This window comes from Photinus pyralis, unplaced genomic scaffold, assembly GCF_008802855.1.
Source record: "Photinus pyralis isolate 1611_PpyrPB1 unplaced genomic scaffold, Ppyr1.3 Ppyr1.4_LG4, whole genome shotgun sequence".
Classification (NCBI taxonomy): Eukaryota; Metazoa; Arthropoda; class Insecta; order Coleoptera; family Lampyridae; genus Photinus; species Photinus pyralis.
The window spans coordinates 47325917-47346583 of NW_022170511.1; the positions used below are offsets into that span (position 1 = coordinate 47325917).

A 20667-nucleotide genomic window follows, 5' to 3' on the forward strand; every position below is an offset into this window, starting at 1 on the left:
CTCGGTGCTCGGCTTAAGACAGACAAAATAAAATAAAGTTCAGTTAGTTACATTTTTGACTCTCAGATTGTGTTTATTTAAATAGAAAATTCTCCTTCTTAACATTAAAACATTAGGTGGTGGCCTTCTTTTTTAAGCACATCATAATCGTGATTACAAATCCGTAAAATGGCAGGCGATGAAAATTTGTGTAGGTATTTTTTCTAGATTTAAGCAAAGCTTTTGATTGTGTAAATCATCAGATCTTGTTAAATAAGTTGAGAGCATATAATTTTGATGAAATTTCCATTAAACTCATGCAATCATATCTCGAAGAACGTTATCAAACTGTTAGATATAACGGTTTATTCTCAAAAGAAATATGTGTACAGTCTGGTGTTCCACAAGGTTCCATTTTAGGGCCTGTGCTTTTCTTAATTTATATAAATGACTTGCCTTCTACAGTTAATGGACATTTCATATTATATGCCGATGACACTACAATACTAAGCTCTGGTTCTAGTCTAGAAATAACAAATATAAGAAGTATAGATCTTCAAGGGCAGTCCAAGTCTTGGTTCCACTTGAACAAGTTGTCTTTAAATGAAGTTTTAACTTTTACGATGAGAAGGGACACTGATGTAATTAACCAAAAGCCGGTGAAATTTCTAGGCGTCTATGTGGACTCTACACTTTCATGGACACGCCATATTGACGAGCTCTCCTCAAAACTGAACTGTTCTTACTCCGTAATTTAACAAACCATGTTTTTCCGGAAGTTACGCGACCTGCGTACTTCGGATTATTCCATGCCTAATGAATTATGGTATTTTTAATATGGGGTCACTGCTCCTCTGTCTTTAGAATCTTTAAAATACAAAGAAGAGTGGTTCGAATATTGGCAAACCTAGACTATCAATCTGATTGCAGGCAAGCCTTCACAGATTTGGAAATATTAACCTTACCCTCACTTTACACATATACCTGTATGATTTATATGAAAAGTAATTGCCAAAAATTTAAATGCCACTCGGACTTTCACAATTATGATACGCGAAATTTAATAATATGTACCTACTTCTTTACGTCTTAAAAAAAGTCAGTACGGCCCTAATTTTTTAGCCATAAAATTTTTTAGTATGTTGCCCACCGCTCTCAAACATTGCAAATTTAATGGAGTTTAAATCTAAAATTAAATCATATATCATATCTAATAAAAAGGCTTTCTATTCACTAGAAGAATTTTTGACGAATAAATGTTGTGATATAATGGAATAGTTTGTATAATTATTATGTTTGTTTGTAATTTATTATATTCGTTTGTCTCTTACATTGCATACTTAAAATGACTTGTGTAAACACCATGTGTAAAACATCAATAAATATTATTATTATTATTTATTGTGTGTTGCCTACACTACAATTGTATTGGTATTTGATGATTTCTAATTTGAATCTTCGATGCATCATGGCGGCTGGTCTCGTTCGTTATCGGATAATGAACCAGAGAAATCGCTCCACCAACTAAGAACGCGGTTATGTACCACCACCCAGAGAATCAAGAAAGAGCTCTGTCAATGCTTCCGGGTGTCCGGGGGTGATGAGGTTTCCCGTGTTGAGTTAAATTAAGCCCAGCGCCTACGCTATCACTCCTTTCTCTTTCCATCTTCAAAGTCCAAAGCGTAGACATTCTCCCAAAAGAGATGAGAAAAATGAAATTTGTTACGCACAAAGTTTGGTTCTGGGGAATACATAAAACTAAACGTCAAGTAAAAAATCTGGTCTATGCGATGGATTATCATACTAGCGCCCCCACTTTTGAGAGATATATATGTTGTGATGTTTCAAAATGTACAGGTTCGAAACGTTGGTACGCCACTGGTTTTGATATTTTCGCGATGTATAGAACCAATGTATGTATGTACATATATATACAGAACTGTCAATGTTACCTCCATTTTGGTTACGCCACTGATGGTTTCGATATTTCTTATTGCTGACTCGTTATATCGTAGTTGCTCCTTTGGTTATTGACTCGATGCATAGAACTTACTTTTTTAGCGCATTTTTGCAAATTTATTTGTAAAAAGTAGCTTTTAATCTCACTTTGGCTGGCTGGCGGGCAGTAAATGAGGGCCCGTAAGAAGAATATGCTTGTAGAAAGACGAGAAGTGCACATGTAGGTACCTACCGGGGCCGTGTAATTAACAACTTTTTGCGGACGGGACTACATGATGTGGGGTCGGCGGAGTTTTTTCCTACCTTCTTCTACAGTTGTGATCCGATTGTTTTCAAGTTGGTGTCTTCAGTCTTAGACCATTACGGTACTTGGTGTCATCGGAGATTTTGTAAACGCGCCCAACTTCTGCGCATGGCGGAATTTTTTTTCCTAGGGGCGAAATTAACCACCTTTTGCAAGGCGCGCGGCTTGGAGGGGTACGACTTTGGGCACCCAACAGTTTCTTAGAGCTCCAATCGCGCTCTCTCTTTCTCGAGTCGCCAAGCTACATGAGAAGTACCCAAAAATTGAACCTACCTACAATTTTGCGGCGAGTTTTTCACGAAATCCACCAAACGGGACGTCGAAACTGGGTAGCGACAAAGGGAATGTGGTAGCCCGCCCCCACCAGAGCTGGGTAGGTACTGCTCGCGCGAACGAAAAAGCGCTTGCGAGCGGAGCTCTTTTCGTAATGGCCGCTTGGTGCTCGATACTCGAGTGTTTACTTAAAGTGCTCGGCGCTTTTTTTCTGCTCACGGGCGGTTTTGCCGCTCGTGAACTCTTTTTCCGCTCGCGAGTGGTTTTTCCGCATCCGAACGCTTATTCCGCTCCTGAGCGTTTTTTTTTCGCTCGTGAGCGCTTTTTTAACCGCCCTCAAGTGCAGAAGGATTAAGCGCCGCTCCCGAGCGCTTTTTCCGCTCTTGAGCGTTGTTTCCGGTCGAGATAACTCGCAAGCGGTTTCGCTTTGAAAAACAACTCGATGCTCGCGAGCATTTTTGAGAAATTAGATCGCTCGTCGCTCCAGCGGTTTTTTTAGAACGCTCGACCCCGTTCTGCCTCCGACAAGATCTTACTGATGGTGGAGTCAAAACTTCAAACTCGAATTGCGGGTGAATGCAGTTTATACAAGATACTTAATGTCAAAATATATGTTCAGATACCATCTCACCTAGCACGCAAATGTAACAAAATTCAAAAGAAAAATACAAAAATCAAACTTTATTGTACAATGAAAATCAGGTAATCGAGTCAAGTGCAGTTGAGGATAGTAATAAAAACAGGATATAAAGAGACATAATAGACAAAACTTGTAAAATGATTAATTGAATGTAGGTACATAAAGAACACCAAAATGGCATTTTTCTCTTCCAGCATCGTCAGCCATTAATTGAAAACGAAAAGGTGTGGGTAAGAAAGCAAGCAGTATTTAAGTAAAAGTGGATAGACTTAGACCATGTGCCATAAATGAATAAGTACTACTTCTAATTATACCTTTGTAAGGGATCAGGCACAACTTTAGTTAATTAATATTTTCCTCATAGTCCCTCCTTTCACAGTTGATTCTTACACAAACAAAATGGCAAAACAAAGAAACCACGGCATGCAGATACATGAAAAAATTGGGAAATAAAAAATAAGACATATACTAAAAATCTTTATTCAGTAGTTTGTAGCTACTTTTTAAAAAACTACAAATTAAATAAAAAATATAAATAAAGGTGGTTCATAAATAAATGGTAAAAAATATTTGATATTTCACGTACAACAGAAGCCACAAACTTCTTTATACAAACATTTTCATTACAATATCAGCAACTTAATATAAGGACATAAACTATTACTTAATAAATAAAAATGTTACCTAAAAGCTTTATTAATACACATTTTTATAAAATACACTCTAGCATATCGTATATACACTAAGTTGATTCAGTCCCAATATACATGATGCAAGAAAATTTTTTCGATATTAACTCGTCGATTCTGTGGCGCAAGTAAATGAAAACCTAAACTAGTAACTACATAACAATTGCCACAATTAATTAACATTATTGCAATTTCATCAATCGTCAATGAAAAAATTATTAAAATCTAAAAATATACGACACAGTTTCAAGTCAATTATACTGTAAATTTAACTACGATATCAAAATTCATAATTATTATAAATTGATTGTTTACGTTATCATTTACTTGCTTGAGCAATGCTGATTTTAGTATTTTTAAAATCCTTCTTAGGAGGAGGAGGAGTGGGTGATACACAAATAACGTCATTTGAGGAATTATTATCCAAACTATCGTCTAATTCCACTTTTTCATCAACAGAATCGTCTATTACAACAGGACCGTTGTCCTTTTCGTAATCTTTAAGTACAGTATCCAAATTATATCGTTTACGGTAGTTAACGAAAAAACTACGCACGTGATGTTCGGTTTTATTACCTAAGACTTCGGCAATACTCTTGAAATCCTTGCCGTATTTACGAACACCTTGAACCGCTAGCAGCAATTCTTCGTTAGTCCATCGAGAGTTGATACGTGATGAATTGTCGCCGGTTGGACGGAGATCTTCTAGAGACTCAGAATGTTTTCGTTTCAAGGAACTCACAACCTGTTTGTTTTGTTGGATCTGCAACAAGAGAGAGAAGTGTTAGAGATTGGCAAAAGACGAACAAAAGGTGACCGGATTCCACCTGTAAATAATAAACATAATTTTAAAGAAACTGAATCTACCAGTGATGTCTCAAGTCACTTTCTTATTCTTTACTTCCAAATAATTGGAACTAAAATTGTGCAAACGCAAGATGTCGATTATTTTAACTAAACTTGCACCATACACATACCAAACAAAAATACAAAAACTAATCATTCAAAAACCATTCCATAAGCATAGAGGGGGATGAGGAGGAAACAAAGCAAGGCGGAAGCATCAGGTGGTACTCACTTGGCGATGGAGGGCTTCCAACTCTCGATCCATAGCCTTTAGAATCAGCACGCCCGCCGAACCGGAAGCCATTGCTGCCAAATCGTCGTGATTGATGTACATGCCACGAGGTGGCTTGCGTTTATGCCTCGCCCCAATGGGCGCTCCACGTTTGCTTGCCGTCGGGCCTGATGTAGGCCTTAAAATTCCTGTTCGTCTATATTTAACATGATGTTACATTTTATTTATTTAAAGTAAAAAAAGTACAAATAAGAACATGGACAACAAATGTATCAAATTCAACAAATTACTTCGCTAGTTACAATTCTCATTTGTGGAATGTATAACTGTTGAATTTAACACTATTTCAATTAGTGAACAATATACAAGGTGTCACATATTACAGTACCTACTTGAATTAGTTTCTATATGTAACATCAATGTTAATCTCTAGAGGGTCTTTTAAATGATATGTAACAACATGGCTTGCAGTTGTCAAACTAACGAAAATAAAAGTTTTTAGGGGCAAACGGTAAAATGGCTATTTGAACAAACGCATTCTTGAAATTTACAAAATTCTACTACGCAACACCAAACCTTTCATTGATACCAAACAAATAAAATAAATTGCGCACTAGTACATATTCCGTGAAACACCCTGTATGTATTATATCATAAAATGTAAATCATCAGGGTAACAAGTAAACAAATTTTATTTTTTAAAGACATGATATTATGTTTAAGATGAATTTATAACGGTCATGAAAATTGATCGTTACTCACAAAACATTTAAAACTAAGAACCTCCCTCCTTCAATATACCCGTTAATTTCGTTATTCAAAAAAATGTTTGACAAGGCATGATTTACTTTTGTGTAAACACTCAAGCTATTGTTATATGAAAAAGTGTTCTCTGTATTCTCTACATACTAAATTTATTACATAATCTCAAAATTCCCCAAATGTTTATTAATTCATATGCAACAAATAATATAAACTAATGTTCTTTCACTAAAAAGTAGTTTTTGATCATTAGAAATAGTACTCCACTTAACACATTAAGATTACATTTTCAAGCCAAAAGATATATCAAGAAAGTCATATAGTATCAGGCATCAATTTGGAACATTGGTTTTCAAGCATTTCGTGACACCATGTATATATTGCACACAGAATTTGTAAAGGTTGTTTTGAATTGAACAAAAAAAGTTTTGACCGTACAAAAAAACATACCTCCAATGTTGGAAGCAGGATGTACACAAAGTGCCTTTCGGTGTCACGTGTGTGACTGTACAGTTGACTCCGCAGTTAGAACACGCACCACCTTCACCCTGCACACATACAACAGTCATACTAACCATACCCAGTATAAATAATTAAAACAAGGTAACCAGAGTTTAGTGTGTGGTGGTATGTACAATAAAGCTAAATAGCAAATGGCATAAAAGTAAACTACAAATACGATAATGAAATATGACCGCTATAATAAAAAAATGATTAGTCACAACATGCTGGATCAAGTCTCAATGGCACTACAACAACCATGCAGTGGTACCAATCGGTTATTATATTTTCCCTTATACATGAGATCAATAAAACTGCTATTCATCTTTCACATGTTCTTGAATGTCATTTGTCTGAATGCCCAAAAAGTTCCTATAAAATGGCTACCTACAGCGCAGCGGATTCTCAAACACACCGAATCAGTTTCAAAATTCAAAAAATGCCTTCACTTGTGGCGGCGTCTTCAGTTACCTTTATTATATATTTGTAACATGACCAATAGACGACGAGTTCATTTGGGACCTTTGTGATTGTCAAGTAGATTCTGTCCTGAGCATAGAGCAAGAATAAAAAAAAGGATCAATTCTAGGCACCAAGTTATATAGGGTGTAATAGGTAAATATATCAAAAAAAATTACTAGAAAAGACAAGAAAAACATCATTTCCATTTTCTAATATTCCCATCCTAAAATGGCACGCTAGGACACGAAAAAGTGTAGAGATCTTTGCACATGGAAGTAAGTGGCAACTCAACTGTGGACCAGATATAAAATTTAACCAGTAGACATTTCGAGGATACTTCTCCTAAAAGTATCAAAAACACAGAAATGAGTCGGGCCATAGGGACCGAAGAAGAAAACGCCAATAGTGATAAATTTTTTTTTTGTTTAAAAAATGCTGTAAGAGAGCTGCAGAAGCAAAATTAATTGCTTATTCTGCAACCATGATCGCACTAGAAATAATAAATTTGTGCAACCAATTCAGTGGAAATCTTTGGGTTGACATATGAGAGGAGGATATACAAATATGTATAATTTCCCTATATCCACATCTAAGCATTAAGGATTTTAGATCGGATTTTTGAGAACTTAAATAGCACCCATTGATCAAAATCACTCAAAATGGTGAAGTTTGATATTTATTTCATTGTAATATCTGATGTGACACCCTGTATATTTTGGTAGTTTTGAGTAGCCCTCCCTGTATTGTATTTCCTGATTACAAATATATAAGTGTATAACATTAATTTCATTCTACATGACTTTTTACACCATTAAAGGATAACACAGTTGGCTATGCATTAGAACATTTAAAGGGGAGATGTCAGTTGTGCATAGGCAACAATAAAAATGGAGGTAATGAGTACAATTTTAAATATTTGTATATTACATATCTATTTGGTTTACTGTCGAAATATACACATTCAGTTGTATTGAAGTACGTAGACTATACTTGTTATCCTTTAATAGTGTAGCGAACATCTTGTTGAGTTGATGGGTTTGTTCGAGAACGTTCTAGAAGATTCGGAAGTAATCCATAGCACTCAAGAACAGTCGAGTTTGCTATATAAGCAACTTATACACAACCTCACTTTTATTACACTTAAACTATCATTCCTGACTACTAATACACATATTATAGATCATCGTTAAAAATATTATATGCACCCTCACTTCACCATATGACGCTCGGCCTGAAGATGACCTGATATAGGTTGAAATCGATAGCCGCATTAGTAAATATAAAAAACGTGTCTAAAAAAGATTTTTTCTTTAATTCAAATCCTGAAAACGAATTGCGTTTCAGGACAGTTCCAATTTCAACGTCGAAGTAATAAATAGTTCGCGCTATTATAAATTGTGTATATGTGAGTGATAAATAATAATTAAACTGTTATAAATCAATTCATTTAAAGACTGTTATAAATTTGTTTTTAATTAATTGTAAATAAATAAAGCATGTATTTAAAATTACGTTACAATAGTATCATATCGTGTGGGTGGCACTCCCTAGGTACAGACGTTTTAAGGTCGCATCAACAGCCGTCTGTGTGACTTGACGACAGTTGTTGTGACTGCCTTGACCGCGCGCGTTACATGCCCTCGAAAGCATGGTAGTCAGGAGATGTTCTGTACCACTAAAAACTGGCAAGTTGTGGGATTCGAACTCACAACCTGTGAGATTAGAGTCAGAGTCTTAAACCAATATGCCAAACAATAGTGCAAAGTGACTAAAGAATGAAACTAATGCTACACAATAATTACATACTTGATCAGGAAATACAGGGCAACTCAAAACTATAAAAATATACAGGATGTCTCATTAAAGATATTGATTGAAAACGTATTTTGTTGGGCACTTCCTGTATATTGAATTCAATCTGTTACTACATTTTTAGTCGATAGAGAACATACTAAAACTTTTATTTCAAACTTTTTTGTGTTCCCAAAATTAATGAAAATAAGTGGGGTAAAAACAGAAACCTGTACATATTGAGGGCATAAGGTCATAGGGGCGTGTAAACCAATTTAGTAAGTAACTGTGGGATATTTTAACTTGGCGTATATAAAATTGGCTTATACGCCTATATATTTTGTATATTAAACATTAAGCTAATAAAATCATATGTCTTTTGTCCCGACGTACACAACAACATAGCCATAACTTACCCGTCCCAAATCTCATTTTTCTAATAATTCGCGCATATATGCCCCCTATGACGTGATGCCCTCCATATGTAGCTTCTTAGAAGAATATCTCTATCAGCACATGGGACTATAGAAGCTACATATTATGTAAAAATTAGCTTTGGTATATCAGCCCATTTTGAGCATATTTTTCAATGAAATGGGCTATTGCGAGCGCAAAATTAAACGCAATTATTTATAAGAACGTTGGAAATTAAAAGACACTTTTTTCTAAAGACTAAGTAAAAATTAGTGATTGTATTTTATTACTAGTCTGGGCCCTCCTAATATAAATAAGTATAGTTAGTATAGGTAATAAATAGCAGTTAAGAAACTAGAATGTAACTAGTTAACAAAGGACCTATTCTCGTCTAGGCATTTTATATTTTTCGTCAAGGGTAATTTAATTAGAATACTGACATAAGGGATTATTTACTGTCTTTGTTTTAACTAAATGTTCTATGAAAGAAGGAAGCATAAAAACCCGTCTGGGTAGCAGGATTGGAAGGGTGTGTAAAACTATAAGTTAGTCTTAATTGTAACCACGATACAGTTGGACCGATTATTTTGTAGTTCATAATAAATTGATTGGAGTGTACTTATTCGTATATTATTCCATAAGTGTAACAATTTATTAATTGGAGTTTACATTTTAAGTTGTACTTTTATTGTTTTACATTTCTAAAATGATTAACGACTAGCATGAAACATAAATATCTAACGCAGAGATATACTTTGCAATTTAAGTAGAACCACCGTATATACGCAATGGCATTTTAACACACGAGACTACCAAGAATTTAAAATGTGTCCATTGTGATTATGCAACGAGTGATAAATCTAATTATAAAACACATTTATTAACATACAAAATCACTAAGGATTTAAAGTGTGCCCAGTGCGCTTTCGTCCACAAACTTAAAAATCCAGTCCTAAACATTTGACATTTGTCAAAACATGGACCATGCCGGGATTTAAAATGTGACCTGTGCGAGTTCTTAACACATAAAAAAAGCATATTTTTTGAATCCACATTAGTTTTACTTTTACGTATTTTAAAAAATTTAAAAAAAGGATTTCGCAAATACAACAGTTAGGTTGCCCATGCATCATATTCATCTGCATATTTCCTTGAAGTTTAAGGAATATTTACTAACACAGAAAACCGGACATTCATTATGTTCTTTGTAACAAGAATTATAATAGAAACTCTTTTTTTGGAAGTATGTAACTTTTTGGGCCGATAGGATAAGTAGCTGAAAAACAATAGCGACCTTTCTTATATGCTTAAGAACATGTGTACCAATTTTCAAAGCGATCGGACACGGACAGCTAGACGGACAGACATACAGCAATACACTAATTTTAAAACATGAACCAAACAATAGAATTTTATACATTCTTACTTCCTCAACTGACAGGAGTGAAAAGAATTGCATCCACAAAATGTTATGTCAGAGATCTTTTAACATGAAAAGAAAGAATCCAAATATTTCTCAACTGGTCGCAAAGAAATAAATTTATTGACAGTTGACATCAAACCATATGTACCAACTTATGAAAGACCCTAGATTCATGCTAGAAAGAGAAAACCCCATTATTTTGTCACGGGCACATGGAAAATGTCGTAAAGTAAGATTGCAATAATTTAATAACGTATCCTGATTGAAGTAGGTTGGAATCTGAACATTTTTTTACAACTTTTGACCGTCTACCCACTGCGCTATAAGACGCTCAAGCTGCAACCAGACTTCAGTTTATTGAACATAAGTGACGCACAAATAAATGACACAATGATTAGGCATTTGGGTAATGCAACAATTTTCCAAGAACAACGCGAAAAGGTTTTTTCGATTAAATAGTATCTCTAGCTTTTTAATCGTGAAATCCAAAAAGCATACCAACTGTAATTATTGGCCAACAAAAAAATTAAAAGATTCTGAATCTTCCAATGCACTAAATACCCAGAAGAACACTTCACTTGTATTCAGTAAACTCATAGAGTACCTCTGTATATCTGAAACCTTTCAATCTAGAACCTTCTACCATCCAGTCTTACCATATAAAATCTAAATGGTCAACCAGACATTTGGACTGAGCAAACATTCTGGACGGAATAGAACTTTTTATGCAATTATCGTTGAAATGCATATTCAGTGCTTGTGTCGCATTCCATTTGATTACTGATTCCTTAATATTTAAAAACATTATGCCCAACCTACCACAGTTTTCCTGATGTTCTCTAATGAGCTTCACAAAATAAAAACAAACACAGATATACATGACAACAACATTACAGTATGTATTATAAAATAATTATTTACAAAAACTAGAATAAAATCACGAGTATTGAAGCAGCAACGACGATGTGTCTAATTTGGTAATTATGAAAACGGGTTACTGAAATGTCTTCCTAATGAGAGAATGAATTTTCAGAATCTTAGTGATGAAGATGTACAGCTACACTACGATTACATAAAAAAAATGTAATCTCTACCTGAAACAACCAAAATGTGTATTAGGAGTATGTTACACACACGTTATACACGCGTTATCTTTAAAAAAAAGCAAGTGGAAGTTAATGTATAACCGCATATTTGGTATAATTCAGACAAAATGGAGCAAACAGAATTCCACACGTTTACCAGCTCACTCAATCATTTTACAAAAACAAGAAAAAATAATGTTTGCATAGTTCACAGTTATCGAAGGCGAAGTAATCAATACACCCACATATTTTGGGTTATTAAGGAAACACAAGTTGCATGTTTTAGGAGCGCATTTTATAGGAATCTCACAATCTACTGCTTGAAAAATGTTGAAAAATTCCCTCCAGATCTATAATGTCTAATCCGCAGTGTTCTTGTCTCAAATACATACGAAATTATAAAGCACAACTTATGATGATGCAAATAAAAAATTGATTTGATGATATAATTGCGAAAGCGTATTACTTTTTAGCAGGTTTTAACTACCTGATTTCCGTTTTCGTCGCTCGTACCAGAACGAGGCGGAGTATCGCTCTTCCGTCTTATACCGCGATGTATAGTCCACTTCTGTAAGATTAATTAATTTCTAGACACAAAAAATACAGTACATATAGGACTTAGGCCAGTTCCTGTTATGGTTATGAGTACCTAAATGTGTGTAACGATTTTGTAACGATAGAGGTGATCAAATTTAATTAATTACATGAGTGCGAGTCAATAAAATGTGCAGCGGAAAGTAAATAAAATTGATTTAGCTGATGAATTATAAGAGCCATGCAATAAGCGTAAACAAGACAGAATTACTTTTTACAATATTTAAAGTAAAATAGCAACATTTTAAAAATCGAAGTGCCATTCCAATACTTCACTTGATTGTAGAGCAGCCATATTGTCAATTTTTTATTGTTGCAGTGATCAAGTAGGTGTAAACTAGTAGCAACCGATTGCAATACACATCAGGTTTCATGAATTACACAAGAAAGACCACTCTCTATATTTTTCTTAAGTTTTCTTTTTTATCCACCATTATTTATCGACAGCTTTAAAAATAAATGCTCCGTTGTTGGGTAATTACAGTATCCATAGTCACTAGTTTACCATGCTTTATTTCTTCAGCAATAAAGAACGCCCTCTACCGGGTGAATATTTCAAAACATAGGCAATTAACATGGGAAAAACGTTTTTTGCAGATGGTTGATCTCCATATTAACTTAGAGGGTTCATAATGACGCCAATCGAAAGATTTTTTTCTCATCTAATGATACACAAATTAGTTCATTTTCAGTTGTATTTGGCATTATTTTAACAAAAATTCGGCAATAAAGCCAATTAGCGAACTCATGTTAACCATGGAAATTTTCTAAAGAATTGAAATTTAGTTTTGACATAGACGGAATGGGGAATGGCTCATTAAAATGCACGGAAAACAAATATCGCGTACGAGACTAACTGTTTCTTATATGTAATTTGTTCCTGTTCTATTATTTTCATTAAACGTTTATTTATATGAAAAAAAATTCCACTGTAAACGTTTATTATAAATACTTTTTCCTCAGTGAACTGCATTTCTTTGTGTACAATTTCTTGATCTCTAAAGATTATTCGTTAGGCATTATTTTTATATAAAATAGACAGGTATGTTAACAGTTAATGGGTTTGGATAAAGCTATAATTGATAAACATGTTCTGTTTTCCGCCTTTTTTTACGGCATTGAAGTTATTAAATTATTCAGTTCAATCACCGTTATCTGACGTTTTTAAAGTTAACGTCGATCTTTGAAGGCAATAAAGAGATGGTATTTTTTATGTTCATTATGGGAAAGTGAGGGTTTAATTTTGGATTTGTTGTTTATTTTAAAAAATTTTACCACATGTGTTTATGAACAGAGTAAATTTTGAGTCTCTTGATAATTTAGACAAGCCAAGTGGCAATAAAATGTGAAAATAAGATAACTACATTTTCTTTTAGAATTTTGATGAATAGTGAGATAACAGATTTATTTTGCATTTTTGTGTGTGTCATACTGGACAACCAGGTGAGTTACACAACATACTTGATATTTGGCTAAACAATTTATTTCGTCAAAACAAGTACACTAATTACCCTATGTTAAAAAGCCTCTCTGAGCTTCTACATCAAAAAGCACTTTAAAAAAGCTGTCGAAATAATAAATAATAAAGAACAATTTCATGGATATGTAAATTTTCATTGAAGTTTTAATGTTTTGTAAGTTCTTTCAAAATATTTAAAAACGTATAGTGTTCCATTTAAAGAAATGTGTTATTTTGCTGGATATCTTAATAACCTGATGATCAATTGCTTTTCTGATTATGAGCGATGAGCCTACTGTGTGAAGTCATGGGGAGATTGGAAACACCTTATTATGTATGAGATCAATAAACGTAAATAAATAAATAATCGACCAACAAGACAAAAATCACGTTACATCAGTTGGTTTTACTTAAAGACTATTTTTTTTCTAAACTTTGTGGGCTATTATAGGAAAGTGCTGTATTATCAATAGCTCTAAACTCTTAAGTGACTTGACGACTCATCTGATATGTTGCAATAGATATTTTCAAAAATTATACATAAGATGCCATTGAATTCAGTCGCTGAAATGTTGCTTGTACCTACGTATATTACATTGGAACTACAAGCTTTTGATCATAGTTCAGATTAGTAATACCCAATTTCAGCATTTAAATTCTTAGACAATGTTTGCACAATAAAAAAAAATAAAGCGGTGATACTTATCCTATAAAATCAATTTTGGGGATAATAAAGCGCAATTTAATCAACCACTTCCTACTCAAAAACAATTCCACTCATGAGAAACACTTACAAGATGACATTAAAAAAATTACAATCCGAAGTAACAGTACACCCTACTCCCATAAGTTGGCACTACTGTTCACTTTGCGCATGTTTCCCATGATACCGGCAGCAGAAAAATAATGACCCCCTAGTCTTATCAACAAAATAATGTTGTATAGGCAAGATTGATTAGGCCTATGTGCCTATTCACATCAAAATCATGAAATCTTTGCCGAGTGGCAAATACAATAAAATTATTTGAATAGGAAATGTTTCATTTAGAATTTACAGCATCACAAATATCTGTGACTCTGCCAAGCTAATATCAATTCTTAGTATTGGAAGTTCCAAACAGAAACAATGTTTCTCATCAGAATAAAAAAGTCAATTTTGATACAAAACAAGTAGCTCAGGTAATCGTCCTCATTAAAGTTCACGTAAAGGGCCTGAAAGAAAAGATGTACAACTGGAGCAAATAATAGTGTCTTTAAAATTCCAATAGTGGATTTTAAAACATGTTTACTCTTTCGAGTATACTTTCCAATTATTGTCACCTGAAAGAAAAAGATTCAGATGGACAATATTAAATGCTCACACTTTACAAGGAAAAAATGCCTACCTATATCAAGCAAAATCAAAAGCAAGTGCTGACACCCAAAACGACTACAATTACACCAATAACACGCCACAATATACAATGTGCCGATACAGAAAAAACACAATAAGGTATAAAAACATGCAAATGTACAATAAACACTCTTTTGTTATAATAAAAAATACTGTTAACGTTTACCTTTTCGTCGTGATCGGAGTCATCGTTCGATCCGCCTTCAGAGCCCGCTTCTGAAGGAGTTCCATCTTCGCGTGGAGTTGTCAATTTTCTAGCTTGCTTGTCCATTTGACTCGTCCGAGATCGTATCTTTTTCCAACTATAATAATATTTGACTAAACTCGCTATGGTCTTCTCGGGTAACTGAAAAATAAAATTTCTTCTTATTTGCGTTAAATTAACCGGCAAATAAATGACATTTTTAAAGTTAGCGTTAAGACGAATTTGTTTTTATTTCTTATTAAAGAACACATTGAACTGTCTTGTCCATTCAAGAGAACTTCCATAATACCTGTCCAAGTATTTGAGACCTAAAGAAGAAGATTCCTAGAACCTCTGAAAATATTTTTAAGAATGAGGATTTAGTGAAACGTTTAAGATTCCAGGAAGAAACCCTAGAAGAGTTGCAGAAAAAGCAAATCGATGCACAAGAACTGAATTTATACTTTTTCTATCTTTCTCTCTTTCTGGATAAGTTGATAAAGCAAGAACTTTTAATTTCTTTTAGAATTTCATGAGGAAAACAGTCAAATATACTGCATTGATGGTAGGAGTAAGGTATTAAATATTTCCAATCTTTGTCATGATTGTGAACAACATATGCAATACATATATAAGTCGATGATACATTTCACATCGCCTAATATTTGTTATAAAGAAAAGAAAGGAAACAAGTATAAATTGTGCACAACCGAAATAGCTTTTGTTTTGACATCACCAATGAATATATTTCTTGCAGACGTCTCAATCGCCTTTTGTGAGTACCTGTTCCGACAATTCGTTCTTGAGGTATAAGGGAATATACCCGATCACGATAAAAGGTCGGGGAGGAGGGTTATGGTTGGTAGAAATTAATTCCTTTCGTTGAGACCTTTCATTAGAGTACCATGAAGGATAGAAGTAGTTCCACCCCCCCCCTCTCCGTACTTTGATAAGAGGATAGAAAGAAGGGCAGTAGTTTGTAGAAAACGGTTCCTTTCCTTGAGACCTTTAATTAGAATACAATGAGAGATAAAATTAATTTTAACCCCCCCCCCTCTCCCTCAGGCCCCGTCGCTCACTGATCTCGAAAAAGTCGCACGGGAAAGTTATACTTTGTACAACATGTGTTTACCCCCCCCTTTAGACATTTAGACACCGAAATTTGATGGCCGTCTGGCACACCTTCAAGGTATAAGCTACCTACTGCAAAAAATTCCAGAACTCTAGGGCCATTCCCCTAGAAGTAGTTCGAAACGGCAGAAGTGGGTCCGGACGGACAAAACGCAAACAATAGCACATTTTTTTAATTCTTAAAAAATGCGCTAAAAAGATTCTTGCTTTTCAAGATTTTGAACATCTATCGAGATTTCCTTAAAGGCCTTAAACCATTCTAAGAATATTTTCTCAAAAAAGTTTTCAATAAATACCTCTAATATTTTTTAAAGGTCTTACCAAAATTTAGATTTAAATAAAAAGAAGATTTTTCCAATAATATGTTTAAGAAAATTCCTAAGAAAATATCCAAAATAAATTTGAAGGATTTTAACGAAAAATTCAAGATTTCTAGGAATACCTTTTGCAAGGTTTTTTAAAGATTTTCAATTTTGCAAGGTTCCTAGGAGGATTTTGAAGGTGGTTGGAGTTTCTTTTGTGCGCCCTAAATTTTGAAATGTTTTTAAAGTTACTTATAATAATAATCTTACCGTCAATTTTTTTTGCATTTTTTTTCCTGATTGTATTGATGTATCACAACCTATTTTTTTATTTTAGCCATGAAAACCTTATTTTTTTCTGTTTTTAAATAGTAGGCCATGGATTCATGGCGATTTTGTTTTATTTATTGTATCCATGGTAACTAAGGCGCCGATACCAATCAATAAAAATGACTGACGGTCATCTTAAAAATATGATATAATATACAGGGTGAATTTTCACTATGGAGTTCTCGTAAACTGTACGATATACAAAGTCGCTTAATTGGGAAAAGTCGAGGGAAAAGTTATGCAGAATTGTATGCTGATTAATTTTTCCATTCAAAGTTTCTTGTTGCTCTACAAATTGAGCAGTTATGGTCAAAAAGAAACGAAAAATGTCAAATTATTTTGAAAATGCGGTGGCGTTCATTTATATTCAAAGATAAAAAATAATGTTAACAAACCGTTAGTAATTTTTTCTCAGCTTTCTGATGGTGCAAAAATTTTATGACCTGTGGGTTTCACGTAAATCACATCAACTCTCATATTTATTACTGACGCCATATTGGATTTTTACGTCACTCGATAGAGAAAAAAATTATAAACCAGTTACCACCATTAGAAAATAACTGAATGCCAGCGCATATCCGAAAATTACATTTTTCTGTTTTTTGGCCATAACTTCGCTATTTGTAGAGCTACAAAAAACTTTGAAATAGAAAATGAAGCATAACATTCTGCATAACTTTGCTCATTTAAGCGACGCTTTGTTGCCAACCTACAGAGTGTTATAATTTCACGATTTTCTTTAGTCTTTCCTTTATATCTCCTGAACTTTTCGAAATCTGTTACTCTAAAAGGATTACATCATTGATAATATCAATGGTAGTGAGAATCTGTTTTTTTAAGGGTCATATTATATTTTCTACCCGTGATCTTTTTTCGGGCGTTGCTGGGAGATTGTAAAATAAGAAATTAATTTTCTGGTTTGTTTAGAAACTTTTTACTCTTGTAAATTTTTCGTATCTACAATGTAAACTTTTAGTCGAAAAATAAGTCAAAGAATTAGCCCCTTCCATATTTACAACGAAATACCCTGTAACTATATCTGGCTTACCTAAATTCGAAATAAATTATTCATGGCCTGAAAGAAATATTTAAAAAGTCATTTTGATAATAGGCAAGAGAATATTGAAAATATCGTTTGAATTTTCTTTGAAACTATAACTTTTTCATTTGTTTTACATATGTAAAAAGGATGTACAATTTCATGTCGGATTAAAATTTGGAACCAAATACAGGGTGTCCTATTTAAAACAATGTAACTTCATTGGGTGATTGCACCCTGTATAATTACAAATAGTTTTTAAAATATTCTACCATATAAGGATACTAGGATAAGTAGAACGAGAACCTAAATCCAAATTTTTGGCACTTTTCAGTCCTTGAATTTTGAACTTTAAGGTACCAACGTTGCAGCTTGAAATTACTACACGTTTGCAATTTCATTTCAGAAATTGGGATTTAGTTGCCTTTGTGCATACTTTTGAAATATTTTATATTATAATATGACGCCTTTCAGACTTTAAATTTGAAATCTTATTTCAAAATTTCAGTTTGAAACTATTTCTTGTACAATCTTCATGTCCAAAATTTTGCCCGTTCAATTGAAGACTTCCAAATTGGAAATTTAATTTCCAAATCCCCGTGTTTTGTCTACCTCTCAATCTTAAATTTTGATCATCAATTCAGCTTGAAATTACTTCTAGTTTGAAATTGGAAATTTACAGTTCCTAAGATTTTTCCAATATTAATTAATTTTATTTCAGGATGATTGTAACTACTTTTTGTGTGCTCTTCAATCCCAAAATTTTTCAACTTCACTATTCCTCAAAATCTTCTCAACTTCAAGTATGAAATTTCCTCTATAATTTCAACTTGAGACATTTTTTGTATAATTTTGGGTACCTCCAAATTTTGAACCTTTGCTTTTCAAGGCGACATTAAAAGTACACTTGTTTAAAAAAATATTGCTTACCTACAATATTACTTTTTATTACCTCTTTTAATGAGCAAATAATACACAATGACTTACTTTTAAAATATATAATAAAATTCTCAAACGGAATTGACATATTTCCAAAAGTCCTGGTGTCTTACCAAACGGTATTTCAATTTTGCATTTGTAGTTTACATAATCTTACCAGCCATTTTACACTACATTTTTGTATTATAACTAAGCAACCTGATCCAGTCTATGGACCACATTACAATTACAAATAAATGAAAGTAGATCAATCTTGACTGTTTATAGAGTCCTCAGGCTGCGCTGTTTGAATTGCGCTCACTTACTAAGAATTAATACGCAAACAACTGTTGGATCTTATGGATATGCCAGATTTCACAGGATTCGTGGAATGCTAAATATCTCAGGAGTAAAATGTATGGCCTTTTAGAAGCACACAGAAAATAAAAATAAGAGACTGCCTCCCAGCAAGTCTACTTTTTAAACGTTAAAGAACTGTCGAGAAAAAGACTCTAAAGACCTTAGGCTCAATCTACAAGTATTTTACCTTTCGAATCATCCCTTGCAAAAAGCACGGCGTAGAACGAAAACTGGAAGACTTAAAAATATAACAAAATCAGTGTTAATCCGCAATACCTGCTCCAGAATGTTTCAAGTACAAATTGTACAAAAGTAATCATGGATGATACAGCTACTTACACTAAAAGCATTAAACAAAAATGGAGGGCCATTTTCCCACCCAATATTTAAATATGCTAATAAATGCTCAACTTGAATGATTCACACAAGGTTACATTAGTTTAACATTTGCTTTAGGTACAACAAACTTTCTGCAAGCATTAACAAACAAGTATAATAATACAAAAACAAATCTTACCATTTGTCTGATACGATGAAAACTTTTCCCGTGAAATTGAAATGCTTGTTCGAACAGAACTTTATCTTCCACAGACCATTCGTCGGGAAACGGAGTAAAATTCGCTAAATCTAATACCGCTCTGTCGAGATCGTGCTTGTGCCAGAATAGCATGCCTAAAGCTTGCTCGCCATTATAACCGTACTTATCTTTCGCTAGCAGAATATAGTCTTCTACTGTAATAAGAAATGAAAAATTAGAAACGTTCCCGATGAAAACATGCATAACCTACATTTTGAATCGGCTATGTCGGTAGTCGGGGACCACACCAGTAACGCTCGGTCCGCCAACAGTTCGGGCTTCCGTAGGTTTTCCGGGGTCAGTTCGGGACAAACCGCCTGATAATCGCGTCCCACGCGTATTTTATCTGTTGGAACTGAGAAGAGTAATTAATGCATGTGAACTTGAAACCAGCTTGCACATGATGGCATTTCCAAAATTACCTGATTAAGGAAGTACTTTCACAAATTTTACTTACCGGGACTATCGTCGTCGCTGGACTCTGTTTGAACGTGCCCGTTAGGGCTCGGCCCCCGACTTCTGCGACCATTTCGGGCGTCTTCTCCATTTTTTGCGGCCAATACCATCGTACGGTTAATCAATCGGAAGGCGTTTTCTTTGCTACACTTCTGGATAAAAGCAAGCGGCAAGCTAACGGCCCGAGTTCTAACACAAAATTTTAACTTCTTTTAGCGTTTTGAATCAGATTGAACGACTAAATACTGAACTCAGGGCACCGTAGTTTTACAATTAGTACATAAATCTCACATTGGGGGCGTTGGTGTAGATTTTGCGCTTGATGAAAGTAACGGTTATTAGATAGAGTTCCCTACGATGTTATTGTTCTAGTCGCTCTTTTTTTAACCGATTTCAAACAGCGCGGAAACATTTTAATTTGACGGACTCACTGGTTTGTGCTGTTTTGCACGAAATAAATGTCTATGAGTTGTACCCAGTTATTAATTTGTGCAAATTGCTGAATCTTATGTCAACGTCTCGAATTTTAGCAACTTCATTCTAAGACCGGCAAGATCTCCGAAG

At 34.0% G+C, this 20667-nt stretch overlaps 1 protein-coding gene across 1 annotated transcript; it reads right to left on the reverse strand.

Annotated features, from left to right (window-relative positions):
* Positions 1-3700: 3700 nt before the first annotated feature.
* Positions 3701-20384, reverse strand: LOC116168596 (REST corepressor). The gene is made up of 8 exons (XM_031484520.1): positions 20105-20384; positions 19859-20002; positions 19588-19802; positions 14973-15152; positions 11848-11928; positions 6135-6232; positions 4923-5118; positions 3701-4607 (listed from the first exon to the last, which is right to left on the reverse strand). Exons 1-8 carry the CDS (start codon positions 20211-20213, stop codon positions 4164-4166), a joined length of 1467 nt encoding a protein of 488 aa, XP_031340380.1. The 5' UTR covers positions 20214-20384; the 3' UTR covers positions 3701-4163.
* Positions 20385-20667: the final 283 nt, after the last annotated feature.

Excerpts from the sequence above, each read along its gene's own strand:
- LOC116168596 (XM_031484520.1), bottom strand. The coding sequence starts at position 20,213 with ATGGTATTGGCCGCAAAAAATGGAGAAGACGCCCGAAATGGTCGCAGA. Across the intron at positions 19,803-19,858 it reads CGACATAGCCGATTCAAAAT|TAGAAGACTATATTCTGCTA; the intron begins GTAGGTTATGCA and ends TTCTTATTACAG. Across the intron at positions 11,929-14,972 it reads ACTCCGATCACGACGAAAAG|AAGTGGACTATACATCGCGG; the intron begins GTAAACGTTAAC and ends TTAATCTTACAG.